The sequence below is a fragment of the Hoplias malabaricus genome, chromosome 4 (assembly GCF_029633855.1).
Source record: "Hoplias malabaricus isolate fHopMal1 chromosome 4, fHopMal1.hap1, whole genome shotgun sequence".
Lineage (NCBI taxonomy): Eukaryota > Metazoa > Chordata > Actinopteri > Characiformes > Erythrinidae > Hoplias > Hoplias malabaricus.
In genome coordinates this window covers 71,054,285-71,072,617 of record NC_089803.1, presented here as the reverse complement: position 1 = coordinate 71,072,617, position 18,333 = coordinate 71,054,285, and the positions used below count along the sequence as shown (strand labels likewise).

The 18,333-nt window shown below is 44.9% G+C and overlaps 2 protein-coding genes across 3 annotated transcripts in view; one reads left to right on the top strand and one right to left on the bottom strand.

Moving 5' to 3' along the window:
* Window positions 1–85: 85 nt before the first annotated feature.
* Window positions 86–5,487, bottom strand: nfyba (nuclear transcription factor Y, beta a). Its single transcript, XM_066669102.1, is given in 7 exon segments — window positions 86–444; window positions 1,064–1,143; window positions 1,846–1,924; window positions 3,844–4,041; window positions 4,139–4,272; window positions 4,999–5,083; window positions 5,444–5,487. Coding segments are annotated over 6 exon segments (780 nt in total). The 5' UTR covers window positions 5,444–5,487; the 3' UTR covers window positions 86–240.
* A 7,746-nt stretch (window positions 5,488–13,233) lies between these two features.
* Window positions 13,234–18,333, top strand: part of chst11 (carbohydrate (chondroitin 4) sulfotransferase 11) — a 68,420-nt gene continuing 63,320 nt past the window's right edge. The window contains exon 1 of one of the 2 annotated variants that reach the window (XM_066669656.1): window positions 13,234–13,374. In XM_066669656.1, the coding sequence (XP_066525753.1) occupies window positions 13,257–13,374 (118 nt within the window). In that variant the 5' untranslated portion in view covers window positions 13,234–13,256. The remainder of the gene's footprint in view (window positions 13,375–18,333) is intronic. The other variant, XM_066669657.1, reaches the window with a different exon arrangement.

Below are 18,333 nucleotides of genomic sequence, written 5' to 3'. Positions count from 1 at the left end.
AGTTATTTATCTCGACTCAAAGAGAATCAAATGAAAATCCCTTTATGTAAGAGACCCGCCTCCCTCCCTCTTCCCCTTCCGCCGGCCCAAGCTTTAAAAACCCCCAACAAATAAAAGGGACACAAAAAATTCACAACAAACTGATGGCAGTCTTCACTTGGAGGACATGACCTCGAAGACTGATTAAAATAAACTCACGTCAGAAGGGTAACAAATGACTACCGTGAATTACAGACATCACTAATACAAAATGTACAAATTCAGGCTCTCTGCCGACAGGCTCCCTCTTCCCCTTCGTCCAATGTCCCACCATCTCTTCATCTTCCCAAGCAGCCTGGACATCTCAAAGCAAGAGAGCAATGTGTCCTCTGAGCAGAACAGAGGCGCTGCACGGTCTAGACTTGAACCAGGTCATGAGAACTGGATCTGCTGAACACCGGGGAGCTGACAAGACACAAATGGTGTATGAATATATAAGTAGTTCATCGTCCGAGTTCAAAAGACAGAACTGTACGATTACAATATTTATAACAGGAGACAAACTCAATCACAATATTATCATATAACCCATCACAAATGTCTGTACTGCTGTCAGAATATACATAGGATCCACATATTGCTCCGCTTCAACGTACAGAGCTTTTAGAATGGCCCCGCCCCCTCGCCTGAGTCTGTCCAATCACAGAGCTGGACCCGCCTTTATGTAAGAGCGCAAAGATGCGGTGAAAGAAACAAAACGAAGCAAAAACAGGTTCAGGGCCTGTCCCTTTAAATAACAATGAGCCGCTCACTGTTCACCTCCACCCCGAGCGCACAGCAGCGAGGAGCAGAAGCTCTGATTTTTAGCCGGTTACGCTCGGTTCTCTTTCTTCTCCATTCTCGTTTTCACTCAGTGCTCTTATTTCTCCGCGTTCGTTGTGTCCGTTTTGCTGCGTTTAACCTCGTCTTTGCGCTCTCACATAAACACGGGTGTGTTGGGTTGTATTGGGAAACTGAGGCAAGTCTGATCCTCCGCATTCACCCAGGTCATCTGGACATTTAAAAGTACATCTCCATGTCTTACCTGCTGGTACGATGTGGTGTACACCATGACGTTCTGCTGTTGGCCGTCAGGCGAGATCAGTCCTCCAGACAGTTGATTTGCTACATAAAACAATAGAGGATCAACACAGGACACTTAGAAGTGTTGGCTTTATTATGGTATAATTTTATATACACGCAGACAGCTGTTAGACTCTGTGTTGTTGAGCTTATTCTGGCTTTTAAATGTGGTGTGAAATTCAATTTAATTAGTGTTTCTTCATTATTTCTGCCCGTGCAGTGAAGAACCATACATGGGAAATTTGTAAACACCTCCTAAGACAGAAATTATATTGACTGAAGCCCACTATTTAAAATAAAGCAGTCACCAAAGCATTTCTTGTGTTTGTTAGAATTTATTTATCTATTTAGACACCTGCTCACAACTTTATCTCCACTTCTAGGACTGGGAATGGGTGATGTGTAGTTCTTCGCTCTTCGTCCATTTAATTTAATAAGTTGTCTACAACCAATCCACACTCAGTGTGGAACCCCCTGGGTTTGGGATTACACTTGACCCTGTGCTTAAAACGTTTATAAACCCATGCTTCTGGTTCTGTCATTAAACAGAACAAAACTGACCTGATGCAGCATTTCCAGTGGCCACCCGTATTTACAAATAAAAATACACATTCATAAACCTGAGCGAGGTCTCTTTCTACTGCACTACACTACAACTAGAACACAAAAGGGAATCCTTAACGCAACATACAATATGCAACTTTCATTTGATTCTGTTCTCAAAATCCACTAATGGCTACTTACAGAAACTGTCATCTGCAAGTTCCTCTCCCAGGCCTTCGCCAACTGCCACTCCAGCGATGCCCTTCTCACCTTTCATTGCCTACAAAACAACACAAGTTTAAATGATAATGAGCCGCTCGCTGTTCACCCTGACTCCGAGTGCACAGCAGCAGCTCTGGTTTTTTTAGCCGCTTTCGCTCTGTTCTCGTTTTCCCCAGCGCTCTTCCTGTTCGTTTTGCTCAGTTCACTCTCGTCTACACACGTATATGAACGTATATGAACTCAGCAACAATGTGGGAGCAGTTAGAATGTCAAGCTATTTTATGTTGAAATGAACTCTAAACATACTTTCCAAATACCCTCATTTTCAAAGGTTCTTATGTATTGTGAAAAAACACATAGTAAACGATGGTGAAGATTTATTTTGATCTGTGACCTTCATAGACTTGGGTGTTGGCATCATATTGATGATTACAGCTTTCCAATATTCAATGTTGTTTTACTTCTTTATTGTTTCACATCTGTTTTTTTCCCTACACCAGGTGTTTCTCCTCCCACAGAGAAAAGTAATGGTCCATTAGTCTGCCCCTGTATCTCAGTCATTTATTTACCCCTGACAAACGCATCCCAGGCTCCATCACTGAAACCAACAGCCACAAGAATGTCAGGATAACTTTTATGAGTTATTGTTATTTTATTGCTATTGTTATTGATGCTGCTCTCAAAGTGTGAAACAAATGTTGTATTTACGAGATGAGGCTGTATTAGTAAATTGTGATTTTTCACTGAACATCTGAACTGTAAATGAATGTATTTTAGTTATTTAGCAACAACACACGCTGCTTTGTAGCTACAAAGACTTCAGAGGAGCACTTGAAGGCAGCATAGAGCACCCTAGCTTCTTTCCTCCATTATTTAAGCTCCAAGCAGACAACAGAATGTGCGTACGCTGCCTTGAAATGTTTTAGAGAGCGTTACAAAACTGAAACCTAGCATGCAAGCTAATCAGCACCCAGCAGTCTAAAGACGAGTCAAAGGGATTCTTTTTAATCATTACGTTGAAGCGCTGTGATCAGTGTGAAACCCAGCCACATGCAAATGGGTGTTTTTACCCCTATTCGTAGCGTGGTAATCGTCCAGTAAGACTGGCCAGATCACCATGCTGTTACCATGGGAATAGCTGAACTTGTGAATGGGTGAGACATCGAAGCTTGTGCTGTGACTCTCAAACATAAACTTGTCTTTTGTCCCTTAAGACTGATTTATAATTCTGCGTTGACTTGACGCAGAGGCTACGGCCATAGTTAGCGTATATACACACACCCGCGCTGGTGTCTGCAGTTACACTGGCGCACCACTAGGGATCTCAAACATCTCCCTCTACACTATGTAGTACATACTGTAGTGGTGTAGTAGAGTTGCTTTAAAGTGCACTATTTAGGGAAGAGGTCGTTGTTTGGGACACAGCAGTTTACATGAGGTGTCAGGAAAGGAACAAACAAAACTGGCAAGTTTTTCCAGCGTGGTTCTGCTTCTCTTTATTGTTTTCCCGGAGACGTCCATATTTTCCTTTGTCCAGCGTTTTTATTCATCCCTGATGCACACCATGTCTGAGGAAATCTCATTCAGGTCATGAATGTGTGCTGTCTGGGGTTTCTATAGTGTGCAGAGGAAGGGTTTACGTTAGTGTACTTCTTCGGTTCCCCATAAACAATGTCCGTCCAACTACTGACCAATCACAGCCGTTGTGGTCTGCGTCGAGGCGTTGCCTATGGCCTAGGGTTGATGCAGATTTACAGATTGGGCTTTAAATTTCTATAAAGAAAAGCTAAGGTCCGGGGGTCCCTGTTCTAGGTGCGGTGATGTGTCTGTTCTGCTGGCGGTAGCGCCAACCCCAGTTGGTTACCATGCACATGCACTGAACAAGGGGTTTTTATTAATATGTCCCCTGTATAGTATGCTTATACATTGTAGACCAGGGACAAGTTTGAGAGTGTGTGTGTTATGTGAGACCCATACCTCTCTGAACTTCTGCAGGTAGAGCTTCAGAGGCTCCACATACATGTCAAAGCCCAGAGTGGACATGGCGAACAGGATGTCCTCTCCATTGATGGTTTTACGTTTCTCCTGGTGGCATCTCTCGCTCGCTTCTGACGTGATGAAGCTGATGAACTCACTCACACACTCCTGTACACACTCTTTAGCGTCTTTAGCTATCTGAAATGAGGAGGGGGTTCAGGTATCAAACATGGATACAGATATTTCTCACATCAATGTTTGTGTGTTGGAGTGAGCATGAGGGAGAAGGAAATACCTTTCCAGTTTGTGGAATGGCATTTTTCATGATGCGTGCTACGTTAGCAATAGGGAGATATATATCCTGCTCTCTGAGATTGTCTTTGCAACCATTGCCATCTTCATGGTCGTGAAGGCTTTCGTCCCCATCATCTAGACAGGAAAAAAAAATATTTTTTACATGTTACTAATGGTCGTTTTATGAACAACAACTAACAGGAAATCCCTCTCAAATTAATTCTGGAGTTCTATAAAATTAAGCCTCACCTGTTGTCATTTAAACTTTCACATTTACTAATCATAGATGTAGAAATGCAAGAACTGTATATTAATATCTGATGACCTAATCCAATGTATGTGGAGTTCCCAAAAATTAAGGAATGTACAGTATAAATATATTCTGAACGCTGGATATTTAAATAGTGGGTTAGATTGATTACAAAAAAAGCTGACATAAATGTTCCTGTGACTTTTATTTTAGCGTATCGCGCCGTTATGTTTTAAACAATTTTAATAAATTGTTTCTCAAACATTAACATCTTAAAACCAAACACAAATCACCTTATGAACTACTTTCAAATGATAGTATACTTCATCCCAGTGCGTTAATATATAAATTTGTGGTCTACGTTTTCAAGCCCTGAGGAAAAGCCTTGTGTCCTTTATTAGCAGGTTCACATGAAATGTTGCATGAGGCACAAAAGTCACGTTTCCCGTCTTGATTGTTTACCTATGAGTCCAAATCCCTCTCAACTTCTTCTGATTAGTTGGATGTACATTTAAGACCCACATGAACGACTATATTCACACTTGTGTGCCAAATGATCTGCAGCTAATTGTGGTCTGGACTTGTTTATTATTAACTAGACTTTCCCTTACCATCTTGAGCCTGTAGTACATAGTGCCCCCCGGCCATGTACTCTCCTAGCTGTGAGGTATCGGTGGTGGTGCCGTCTCCATCCATCTGAAAGCAAAAAAAAATGAAGTTACATATAACATACAGAACTTAAATTGGATTAATATATGACTTTAAGAAACAGTATAATACAAAACATCAGCAACTTAATGGGAGCTAACTTTGCTAGCGCTAACGTGGTGGCCAAAACAAACAAACCCGCCTTTTTTAACATCTGAATTAGCGATAGCTAACGTATAGTGAAAATAAAAACTAGACACACGAATAAACAAGCCTTTATTGAACAGAAAACATACTGTTCGTTTATTTGGTCATATTATATAGCTAGCTAAAGCTCAAAGCGATCAATATCTCGACATACGACACGTTTGTAAACTTATAACCGCAGCAAAAACAAAGCTAGCTAACCAAACTGATGAAGGTGTTGACGTCCTTTTCGAATTTTCCGTTCCACCTTAAATAGTGGAGCAATTAGACCGTTGGCGCTCGTGTTACGCGACACGCTCCAGTGTAACTGCAGCTAATTTAAGGTGGAACAGAACATTCGAAGAAGAAGCCCGTTTCAGCTTCGTAGCGAATTGCATTCGCCGCGGTTTGTGGTAAATATGAGCCGTGAGTCAGCATACAAACCCTTACGTACCACCACTATACACAAATACGAAGTTAGTGTTGGTCGCAGTCCTGGGTTGTTTACATTGAAGCAACATTTTGAGCGGGAGGTTGAGTTTAAAAGGAGAGTAGCAGCGGTGGGGGTAATAATAATAAGCCCGTCCTCTCTGGCGCCTTAAATCCAACAAAGACCTCGTCTCGGGGATTCAGTATCGGGCCTTGTTTTCGTTCAACCAACACAATCCCAATCTTCCGCCTCTCAATCGCTCATTCCGAGAGACAACAAACGAGAAATCAGTCCGAGACGGACATTTTCATTCGAGCTAACGAGAAATCGGTTAGCAATCATTGGCCGGAGCCAGACACAAACCTGCAATGAAGCCCTGGTTGGTTACCTCCTGCAGACGGCCGTGTGGTTGGACAGAAAATGGCTGCGAAAGAGCCAGTCCCAGCGCGGAGCTGCTCTCCAACACACTGCACCGCCTCCTCCACCCGCTAGAGGCGAGAGACAGGCAGTGACTACCCTCCTCTGACCACACAGGGTCAGTTTGTAGTTCTCCAACTATAACCTGTAGTCCAGCTGTTGCTCTGCCTACACTCCCCCCTCCACCCTTTCACCCTGTGAGCAATCTTCAGGGATCAGTACCCACACAACACCACCTGCTTGTGTGGTGGATCATTCTCAGCCTTTTAGTGTGTGTTGTGCTGATAAATGTGGATCAGACACAACAGTGCTACTTGAGTTCAAACCCCTCTGGGTCACTGCTGGACTGAGATCAGACAAAAACATCCAGCCAGCAGCGTTCTGTGTCTGTGAGTGAAGAACGTCTAACCTCTCCAACAACAGAGGAACTTCTGTATCTGACTTTACATACATTTCAGCCAGAGGCTTTACTCTCCTTTTTACAGCTCAGTGGAGCATCGCAATCATTTTGAAGCTGTAATTTTAAGGTAAAATACTAACTATTGTCGCTTTAAATTCTACTTTGTTTGCCCATCGTGACACAAAAGGAAACCAATACAACACTGACACTGTTGATCTCACACAGACCTGTGATTGATTAACCCTTGAAGCAAGGCAAGGCAAGATTATTTATTTAGCAACTTTCATTCACTGAGGTCAGTCAAAGTGCTTTACAAATGAGAATAAGCAAAGAAAATGTAATGTTAAAATGTAGAAACATATTGGAGAATAGAAGTGGAACCCGAGTGAACATGATTCAAACAGTATTTTTTAAAGAGAGAATATTAAATATTAAAATTAAATAAATAAATAAAATCGGGGCGGCACGGTGGTGCAGCAGGTAGTGTCGCAGTCAAACAGCTCCAGGGTCCTGGAGGTTGTGGGTTTGATTCCCGCTCCGGGTGACTGTCTGTGAGGAGTGTGGTGTGTTCTCTCTGTGTCTGCGTGCATTTCCTCCTGGTGACTGTCTGTGAGGAGTGTGGTGTGTTCTCTCTGTGTCTGCGTGGGTTTCCTCCGGGTGACTGTCTGTGAGGAGTGTGGTGTGTTCTCTCTGTGTCTGTGTGGGTTTCCTCCGGGTGACTGTCTGTGAGGAGTGTGGTGTGTTCTCTCTGTGTCTGTGTGGGTTTCCTCTGGGTGACTGTCTGTGAGGAGTGTGGTGTGTTCTCTCTGTGTCTGCGTGGGTTTCCTCCGGGTGACTGTCTGTGAGGAGTGTGGTGTGTTCTCTCTGTGTCTGCGTGGGTTTCCTCCGGGTGACTGTCTGTGAGGAGTGTAAACAAAAGTTACAAATGAGTTTCTGTGATCATTCAAACGGAATAAAAGCTTACAGATGAGTTCATCTTCAACCACAAACAAGCTACAGTCTGCTTCTTACTCAAACACCCTGTTCCACCTTAAAAGATGCAGAACATCTGGATGAAAACAAACAGGAGGGGGAGTTTCCAGAATCGTATACGTTGCCGGGTCGACACCGGAGACACGGCAGAGAACAGAGCAGAAGTAAAAGTGAAGTGATGACAGATGAAGGGGTTAATAGTGATGTGAATGTAGAGTATTAGTGATGTATGAGTCTGAGGAAGGAGGAGGTGGAGGTAAAGGCAGGTGCAGAGTTTGAGACAAAACAGCATCCCTGCATCAGAGCATGATACTGTGGGTTAGACAAGGCCAGGATCTTGTACAGGATCCACAGGGGCAGGGGCTGGATCCGGGCAACACCTGGAGAGCAGCAGGAACAGGACGTCACGAGGTATGATCCTCCAGGAGAAAGAAAACCAGACAATGGGAAATAATATAAATGTGATGTGTGTGTGTGTGTGTGAGTGTGTGTACATGCCTGCAAAAAACATACCGTTGCATCTGCTGTGCCTCGTTTCCTCTGGTTGCTATGACAACAATCTGGTCATTAGAACCGGTGCCTTGGTCCATCAGCAACAAGGTCAATATTCTTTCCTCTGTTTTCTCATCCATTGTGTTTCTTTCTGTTCTGACCCTGCTGACCTGTCTGCTGTCTCTCTCTCTCTCTCTCTCTCCTCTCTCTTTCTCGCTCTCTCTCTCTCTTTCTCGCTCTCTCTCTCTCTCTCTCTCTCTCTCTCTCTCTCTCTCTCTCTCCTCTCTCTCTTTCTCTCTTTCTCTCTCTCTCTCTCTCTCTCTCTCTCTCCTTGTTTCCTCCCTTCTTCTCACACAGAACTTCTGCTGCTTTAATGAGCCACGTGGGCCATGCACACTGTGTAAAAACATATTTAGACAATTATCATATAAATTAATTTTATGGTAATGAAGTGAGCTGTTAGGAGCCGCTGAGAAGAGTGTGTTCTCACCAGGAAATCTGGTGTGTTTCCTCTGGTCCCTCTGTGTCTCATATTTACAGTGTGCCAGGCTCGAACTGTGTGGCTTTCTCTCCCAAAGGAGGTGAAGAAGATGACTTCTCTGAAGCTGTTTAAAGTTGGTGCACTGGTTCGTATCAAAGTAATACATTAATCATAGCCATAATATTTCTGTAATTCATCTGGTTATTAATTAAAAACTAAGAGAGAAGTTGTATACACTTTAATATTACAAGCAGAATTTGTAGACACCCCCTAATCATGACTAAATTCAGTCAGTTTAATATGCGCCAGCTCTGCACATAAAGGCATGAAAACAAATGGGATTCTGTGGAGCAGCTGCACATGAGTCCAAGGTCGCGATGCTCAGTGCCACACCTGGGAGACAACAATGGAACAGCACCTAGTGTAAACCACTGGCAGAAGACTGCAGCCAAACTGGAATGAACTCTCTCTATATACTTTCACCTCTTGCCCCTACCCTTATCCTACCCTTATACCCTTCCTCCCCTGGGGTTCTCAGTACTTGTTGGGAGAGAGCGGTGGGGTGAAGTGTCAGAGCGACATGGCCCTTCAAACTGAGATTTCTCAGAGTCACGCTCCAAACGGAGGGTTATGGCGCCTTGAGAATCACTGGCGAGATGTTGTACAGCGCCCAATGAAACCAACAGATGTCAGTATCTTCTTTAAACTCTATGATCCCCAGTGTATTATCTGAGTTTAATGTAGTTTCAGAGTGTGGCCCTTTACTTTTACCTAATACTATGGTGAAACCATATTACATTCTGGTACATGACCATGCTGCAGTATTTAAGGTGGAACTGGAAGTTTCAAACAAAACATCTGCAGAATGAGAATCAGAGCTGAGCTCCATGTCACAGAAGAGTGAGGAGAGGGGGGTAATCTCTGATTGTGGAACACTTCTGAAGGAGAATGAGGCTCTAAATGGAACTACAGTCCAGCAGCTCCTCTGATATCACTGCAGACTGGTCTGGAGCAGAGCTGCTATAGCGCAGCGCTACTCGCCTAATGATGTCTCAGGGTTGTCTCGTTTCATGGGGGAGATTTTAACCACTACGCCCTGTAACTCAAGGGGCAAGAGGACACTCAAAAACAAGGGGGTAGGTGGTAAAAATAAGAAAAGGCATTGATGGGATGGCTCCATTTCCCTCAATCACTGCTCGTGCTGTTAGCTAGCATTAGCATCTGTCCACTCTCTGCGTTCTCCTCTGACGTCTGCATTAGCAGCAGATGTAGAAGAACTGGCCAACGCCCTCGTGTCTGAGGGGTAGTGTACGTTCGCCTCCACACTCCTGAGGCTGGTGGCAATGAGTGATCGGCAGAGACTCCCTGACGGATGGCACTGGTTTTATTTATCAGGCCACTGCTCTGCATTTAAACAGTTCATTTTTGTTATTGTTTGTTTTGTCCTTGAGTTAAAGCAGACTGCCTCCTCACCTGCAGCACCCCATTACATCATTATTGTGAACACTGTCATCATCCTGATGGGAACTCATATACATGTGAATACATTTTTGTTGTTTAGAGGGTGTTTTAGTTGGTTTTGTGCTCTTAATTGAGGTTATATAATGACTAGTAATTGCTGTAGATGGAAAATTAGATGACTGCCGATGAAGCTCTGCAGAGACAGCGATGTCCTCCAGGTGAAATCAGTAATTGAAGCGTGTTCAGTAATGGCTCACAGCCGAAACGCAGTGCAAGAGCAATAAAGACGATGTCCCTCATGTGCTCATTAAAACACTGCCTCTCCGGCACACACACACACACACACACACACAAACACCTGCACTTACACACATACACAAACTCATATAAACATGCACACACACACACACATCCTAACCACCCGCCCCCCAGCCACCCACCCCCCCTATCATATTTATTTCAAGAAATAATGTACATTGTAAACCTCGCAGAGATTCAATAATATTTTTAATATAAACATCACAATTAATGAATGTATTTTAATACCGCAATATTATAGTAATGCCCCTGATTTGAGAAGAAACACTGACAAGGCGTGTGTCCACTACCTTTAGGCTGTACAATGTATGTACTCTAGGCTGCTATTCTCATAAATGGCCACAAGAGGGCATCAAAAGAGTTGCCTGAGGGAGGCTGACCGAGGTGTGGACCTCCTCCGAGGGACAGACGGCCTATTAGCATTGAGTCAAACCGACTGGACCTGCTTCATTAACCCTTTAATGCAACCAAAAGTAGTATGGAGCCCTGAGGGGACATCTCTTCATGTTAAAGTGAAGATGTGTGAATGACGTCAAAATGCATGGAAACAAAGTCCTAATGCAGTGGAATGACTTAATAAGGCTTAGGAATGTGATGTTAATTGTTCAGGGACGGGAGAGTTTAAGTTATAGTTTGGCGTAGAGTTGTACGAAGCCCTGCTGTTGACATACACTCATTATTAAATTACGTGAACCACTTTGCATCCCATTAGGGGACTGATTAATGTATGCAAATGACATAATAACCCACGCAGTAAACTTAATAATGTGTAGGATAAACATAATAGTGTTCTCCCCGTGTCCGTGTGAGTTTCCTCCGGGTGACTGTCTGTGAGGAGTGTGGTGTGTTCTCTCAGTGTCTGCGTGGGTTTTCTCCGGGTGACTGTCTGTGAGGAGTGTGGTGTGTTCTCTCTGTGTCTGCGTGGGTTTCCTCCGGGTGACTGTCTGTGAGGAGTGTGGTGTGTTCTCTCTGTGTCTGCGTGGGTTTCCTCCGGGTGACTGTCTGTGAGGAGTGTGGTGTGTTCTCTCTGTGTCTGCGTGGGTTTCCTCCGGGTGACTGTCTGTGAGGAGTGTGGTGTGTTCTCTCTGTGTCTGCGTGGGTTTCCTCTGGGTGACTGTCTGTGAGGAGTGTGGTGTGTTCTCCCTGTGTCTGCGTGGGTTTCCTCCGGGTGACTGTCTGTGAGGAGTGTGGTGTGTTCTCCCTGTGTCTGCGTGGGTTTCCTCCGGATGACTGTCTGTGAGGAGTGTGGTGTGTTCTCTCTGTGTCTGCGTGGGTTTCCTCCGGGTGCTCCGGTTCCCTCCCACAGTCCAAAAACACACGTTGGTAGGTGGATTAGCGACTCAAAAGTGTCCGCAGGTGTGAGTTTGTGAGTGAATGTCGCCCTGTGAAAGACAAGGTGTTCCCACCTTGTGCCCAATGATTCCATGTAGTCTCTGGACCCACTGCAACCCTGAACTGGATAAGCGTTACAGATAATGAATGAATGATAAACATAATATGTGATGTGTGAGAATTACGTAACCGAACAACTTAATAATGCACGTGAGCCACTTTCTAATACTTGCGAATGACTTCATGAGATGTGTGAATTACTTAAAAATACACGTACATGATTTAGTAATGTGTACTGAAGGGTGTGAATATCTTGTGTTAGTGTGTTCAAATAAATTAATAATTAGTATGAAACCTCCTCGTAGGAAAGCTAGGGCAGCTGCTGGAGGTGGTGTTTTAGGGTCAACAGGGGGCGCTGTCCCTGTGGTCTGTGCGTATCCCTGGGAGAACTGACAGAAAAATTAATCTTTGAGAGTCAGTCTAAAGAGATACAACCCTTTATGGTTGAACGTCATGTGTCGTAAATCGTTATTCGTCAAGCCATTTTAATAAACCAGCTCGATCTATGACAACATATTTTTCACAAACTAGGCGAGGACTAAATAAAAACATTCATGTGAATACAAGAACTATGACTACAATGTTGTAAGTTTTCATCAATTAATAAAAGCTATATGAAAATTCTAGAGACAAATCTCAAAAAGAAATGAAAACAAGAAAATACTGTTTGCTGTTGCCGGGGCAACAAAAGGACGGGGCAGAATAGTGAACAGGAGTCGACTCCAAAAGAGTCGATTCTATGATCGAAGCGCTTTGTCCAAAACTGTGCCTTATTCACTACATATTCCACTATTTTGAAGGGTTCCGCCATTTTGTACTAGTGTCTGAAGGCGTAGTGGACAATTTCAGTGCATTCAAACAATCCCACAATGCACTGAAAATAGTAGTGTACAACCCATGCACACTAGCTGATATCAGTGGATAGTGGATACCCATAATGCACGGTGCTTTTTGGTAAAGGTGTAGGTGTCAGAAATGTTTCACTACCCTCCTGAATTCAGTTCACTACAATAGTGCACTGTATAGTGAGTAATAAAGGGAATAGTGAAGAGCCATTTCGGACAGAGGGTAGGTGTCGCTGGCCAATGATTCATAGAGTCGATTCAGTCTCGCTGTATATATATAAACTTAACTAAAACTTACAATAATTAAATGATTAAAATCAGACTAAAACTAATACACATTTCTGTCAAAGGCCTAAGATAAAAAATAAATTAAAATCAGCTTGGTCTGGGTTTGTGGTCCAGAACTAATCATCGGCACATGACCTCAGTCATGTTTTTGTGGCTGAATGCCATCAGATCCTCGCTGCAATGTTCCAGGGTTTAGTGTAAATCCTTCATTAGGACAGGAGGGGGTGCTGTTGCTGACGGCTGTGAAGGCGCCCATTCTCTCCGCAGTGTAGTGGTCAGTGTGCGCGCGGGATCGCCCCTGCTGGCCGTGGGCGGAACAGCAGCAGTAAAGGAGACTAGGGACAGCCCTCTCTCTCTCTCCCGCTCTCCGCTCAGAGAGGAGGCGGACACAACGCTCTCTCTCTCTCTCTCTCTCTCTCTCTCTCTCTCTCTCTCTCTCTCTCTCTGTGTGTGTGTCTCACACACACACACACACATCGGCACGGGCTCGAGGACAGAGGCACGGGCACGGAGCGCGCGCGCTCTCTCTCTCCTCAGCCATGAAACAGACGCTACTGGACCTGATGAGGATGAGTCGGATCTGCCGGATGGCGCTGGCCACTTGTTTGGGATCCTGCATTCTGGTCATCTTCTATTTCCAAAGTATGTTCCAGCCAGGTAGGAGAAGCCCACTCTTTCATTCTACCTCTCTCTCTCTCTCTCTCTCTCTCTCTCTCTCTCTCTCTCTCTCTCTCTCTCATTTCCTTCCCTCTCTCTATTCTGTTCTCTTTATACACCTCTCCTCTCTCTCTCTCTCTCTCTCTGTTGTCTGTTGTAGTCCATTCACTCTGTCACTGGACACTGAGAAACCAGTGGAGAGAGAGAGAGAAAGAGAGAGAGAGAGACACAGAGAGAGAGAGTGTGTGTGTGGCTGGAGCCCTGTCCTCTGTTGTCCACTCGGCTGATGTTGGTCTTGTTGACTCTTTAGTGACATTGTCTCGTTCAGCGCTGCGTTGGTGTAACGGGGAGGACACTGACACTGATGCGGACTCACAGTGGACATGTTTGTGTCCATGTGTCTTTCACCGCAGCGCGAGGCTGTACACAGGGCTGGGACGGGACTGGAGGGGACGGGACGGTCCGAGCCGAGACTCTGGCCGTGGGTCTGATCTTTTGGGTGCACTTCAGCATCGCTAAAACGAGACTGCGTGGAAACGTACACACACACACACACACACACACACAGTCCACAGTTACATGTTGAATAAGCAAATTAGAATGAAGATAAATGGTGTGTGTGTGTGTGTGTGTGTGTGTGTGTGTGTGTATGTGTGTGTTGGGAAGGGTCCCACGAATCCCTATAGCTCCAAACAATGCCGCGTGTTATTGTTTCTATGAATCTGTGTGTGAGTGTGTGTGTGTGTGTGTGTGTGTGTGTGTGTTGTGTGTGTCATTGTGTAGAAGGTATATATCACATAGTGGGGACCAAACACACTCACATTGTGGGGATTGTCTTGTGGGGACCAGCAGCTGCTCTCACAAGGTAGATCATAACATTTTAAGGTGAAAACGTGTTCAGGAGTCAATGTTAAGGTGAAGGTAAGAGTTAATACAGCGGCACTCACGAATATTCAAAGGTTAAGTGTCCACAAAGTGAATGGGAGTCTATGGACTGGCCCCACGATGCATGGAAACAAACTGGAGTGTGTTTGCTGGTGGGGCCTATGGCCTCAGGCTCAGTGGAAACGATGGCAATGAGCTCGTGGACAGAAAAGATGACTAGCTTAAGAAGGACTTCTGAAAGTGTGTGTGTGTGTGTGCGTGTGAGTGGAGTGTCTGCCAATGACTCATTTTATTCTGTGCTGATTTCTCAGTTCCCAGGGTCTGGAGTTGAAACCGGTTTGCCTTGTGTGTAAACCCTTAAACTCTGGGCTTTACGTTTCTTGGGAGGCAGCGGAAAACAGTGTGGAGTCCTCCCTGGACCCAGGGGGCGGGGCTATGTAGAACAGGTCTGTCGTGTTGTTTCTGGTTGTTGTTTATTTGGTAGTATAGCAGCGATATGTAAACAAGGACAGTGTTTTTATGATGTGCTCATCCGTTGTGTTAGAGCCGCAGTGATGACAGCCTACTGCCCCCTGTGTTTTGTGTGAGTAGCACACACTGAGTATTTAGTCTAAAAGCACTATGTTGTTCTTGCCTCCTTCCACATTTGCTGCAGTATTAAGAACCATTTCAGGAGCGATATCCGGCTCGAGGGCTGTCACACGATGGGAAATCCCAGTTCTCTTTTGAGCAGATTCTGACTGACTCTAGATCCCTGAACTGACCAGATGTGACGTGTGTCAGGGACGCGGTAAACTCCACAGACCTGATACACTTCTGTTTGAGTGATTTTTAACAAAGCCTTGGAACAGATGGATCTCTAGGCTTTTGTTTCCGATGTGTGTGTGTGTGTGTGTCTTCCAAACAAGCGCTGACCAAAGTGAGGTTAATTATGAAGCACTTCTTTCAGATGAACTCATTACGCAGGTCATTCATTCAGTCATTTTCTATAACCACTTCATCCTGTTCAGTGTCGCTGTGGGTCTGGAGTCTACTTGGAATCATTGGACGCAAGGCAGGAACACACCCTGGACAGAGCATCACACACTCACTCAGTCTCACACACACACACACACACAAACACACACACACACACCGGTGGATAATGTCACACTCACTCAGTCACTCACTCACACACACACACCCATGGACATTTTCACAACTTCACCCAGTCACTCACACACACACCTGTGGATAAAGTCACACTCACCCTGTCACTCACACACTCACTCAGTCATTCACACACACACACATGCACACACCTGTGGATAATGTCACACTCACCCTGTCACTCACACACACACATGCACACACCTGTGGATAATGTCACACTCACCCTGTCACTCACACAAACACACACACACACACACACATGGACATTTTCACAACTTCACCCAGTCACACACACTCATAACTGTGGACAGTTTCACACACTCACCCAGTCATTCCCTTACTCACAGGTGTGGGTAATGTCCCACATTCACCCAGTCACTCACACACACACCTGTGAAAGTAATGGTTACATTATGGGGTCCAGCTGGTGGAAGACAAGTCCCCACAATGTGACATACAATACACACAGACACACACTCTCCTTAAAGTGCACCTGAGCGTCCACGGCATCCTCCAGCGCTGAATGACAAGGCTGACCTCATTAGTTCCAGCGTGTTTACGTTTTCCCTCTGAACGGCAGAGAGGAGCGAGGGATGGAGAGCAGTGGGAGGGCAGGGAGAGAGGGAAAAGAGGAGCTCACTTCAGGAATGTGTTGGTTCATCTCGAAATTCCTCAGGCTTCGTACAAGAGTCCGAGATGTGGACGTGCCACAGTGTGACGATGCAACAAACCTGCGACGGCTCAGAGAAGAGAGGCTTCCTGTTCTTCTCTTTGACTGAGAGTGAGAGCTGATATTCTGCTATTCTTTTAATCCAGCGCCGGCCAGTGTGTGTGGGGGGATTGTCTCAGTGCACCCTGAGCCCCCTTGTTCCCTACTGCCTTCATAGGGAGAGTTGTAACCTCAGTGCAGTCGAATAAATCACATTAACTCTAGTTAAAACAGCGATCCTGTCCACCCCTTTCCTACCCTCCTCCCGAACTAAATAGTGCAGTTTCTGCAGCGGTGAGCCCCTAGTAACAACGACAGACGCTCTGTTCTTTCTTTTACAGCTCAATGGAGCATCACAATGATGTTTGAAGCTGTAACTTTAAGGCAATAATAACTACTTAGTGTTGTTTTAATGAGCAGCAATTCCTTCTGTCAAAATGTGACACAGAGAGAACAGTTATTTGTTGAGAAAAAGGAAGTGGAATAGAAACAATGGTCAAGCTGTGTCTCTACTGGGTATTAGGAAGTGAGAGAGAGAGAAAGAGGTAAGAGAGAGAGAGAGAAAGAGAGAGAGAGGGAAAGAGAAAGAGAGAGAGAGGGAAAGAGAAAGAGAGAGAGAGGGAAAGAGAGAGAGAGAGAGAGTGAAAGAGAGCAAGAGTGAGAGAGAGTGAAAGAGAGAGATAGAGTGAGAGAGAGAGAGGGAGAAAGAGAGAGAGTGTGTGTTTATTGCTTTGTTCTTGTTCTCTCTGTTTGATGCTTGTGTGTATGCAGGATGTCCTGTTTGTGTGACCCCCCCCCCCCCCATACACACACCTCAACATCCTCGTTACTCAATCACTCAGGACTGGATTACATCACTCACTCTTTGCTGTACATGTCCTTTCTTGCTCTTTTCAAGGTCATCGTGATATTTGTTTAATTTTTACTTCATTCAGAGGAAACACAGTTCTGTTTCTTAATGAAACGTCTGTGACCCGCTTTGGTCCAAACCCCACGAGCCCCACAGCAGTGTTCTCCCCCTGTGTAAACAGCCCCTGTTCAGAACGCCCGCTTTCAGCACCTGTTCCTTTAAATGATAATGAGCCGCTCGCTGTTCACCCCGACCCCGAGCGCACAGCAGTGAGGAGCGAGGAGCAGAAGCTCTGGTTTTTAGCCGTTTTCACTCTGTTCTCTTTCTTCTCCGTTTTTACTCAGTGCTCTTATTTCTCCGCGCTCGTTGTGTCTGTTTTACTGAGTTTAAACTCGTCTTTACGCTCTCACATAAACACGGGTCCAGCGCTGTGATTGGTCAGACTCAGAAATCAGAACGTCTCGTTTTATCCTGTGTTTTCTGACTTCGGCAGATGGTAAATAACTGGGTTGTTATATGCCACACTCTGTGGGTTGGTAGGGGCTCCACATCCACACAATAATGTGCTGCTACATTAACAACTGAATTCATTCATTGTTTAAACACACACTGTATTTTCAGGGCCCTTTCTGTGGCATTGACCAGCAGTGACGCCCTGGGAACCTCAACTCAAACAACTTCCAAAGCCACAACACAAGGAATGTTGTGTCTACATCTACTGAGATACGTTTATAGATGTGTAAACGACTCCAGGAATGGCAGTGCTGTGTTTTTTAAAATGCAGACAGGTTCAGGGCCATGAATACACACGGCTATACTGCTCCCCAGTAGTTGTTTGGATTGGGGTCCTTTGTGCACCCTGTTTCTTTTGCTAAATTTCTCTGGAAGACATAAGCCCCGCCTCCTGGTGCAAATGAACCAATGAACCTGGCTCCGAATCCAAAACGTCAAATCAGGTCACAGCAGACTCCAGTAACATTGCTGTGGTCTCTAATAATAATTCTGTCTGGAAGGTCATGTAAAACTGAAATAGCTGCATGTAACTGGTCATGTACTGAGTTTTCCAGCTGTGTGGCTATGGTCCAGATGTTGCGCAGCTGATGACACTTGAGCCGTTTTCCGTCATTAAGCATCGTCTGAAACAGCAATATTCAGCCCGACTTACAGCGCTAATGAGCTAAAGAAGAAACCCCAAACATCTGTAAACCCTTTATCTCAAACACACACACACACACACACACACACACACACACACACACACAGCTCACAGTATAATGAGGGGTGTGTGTGTGTGTGTGTATGTGTTTATTTGAGAGAAAGAGAGAGAAGCTTATCAGGCTGTGATTTAGGGCACTGTGGCAAT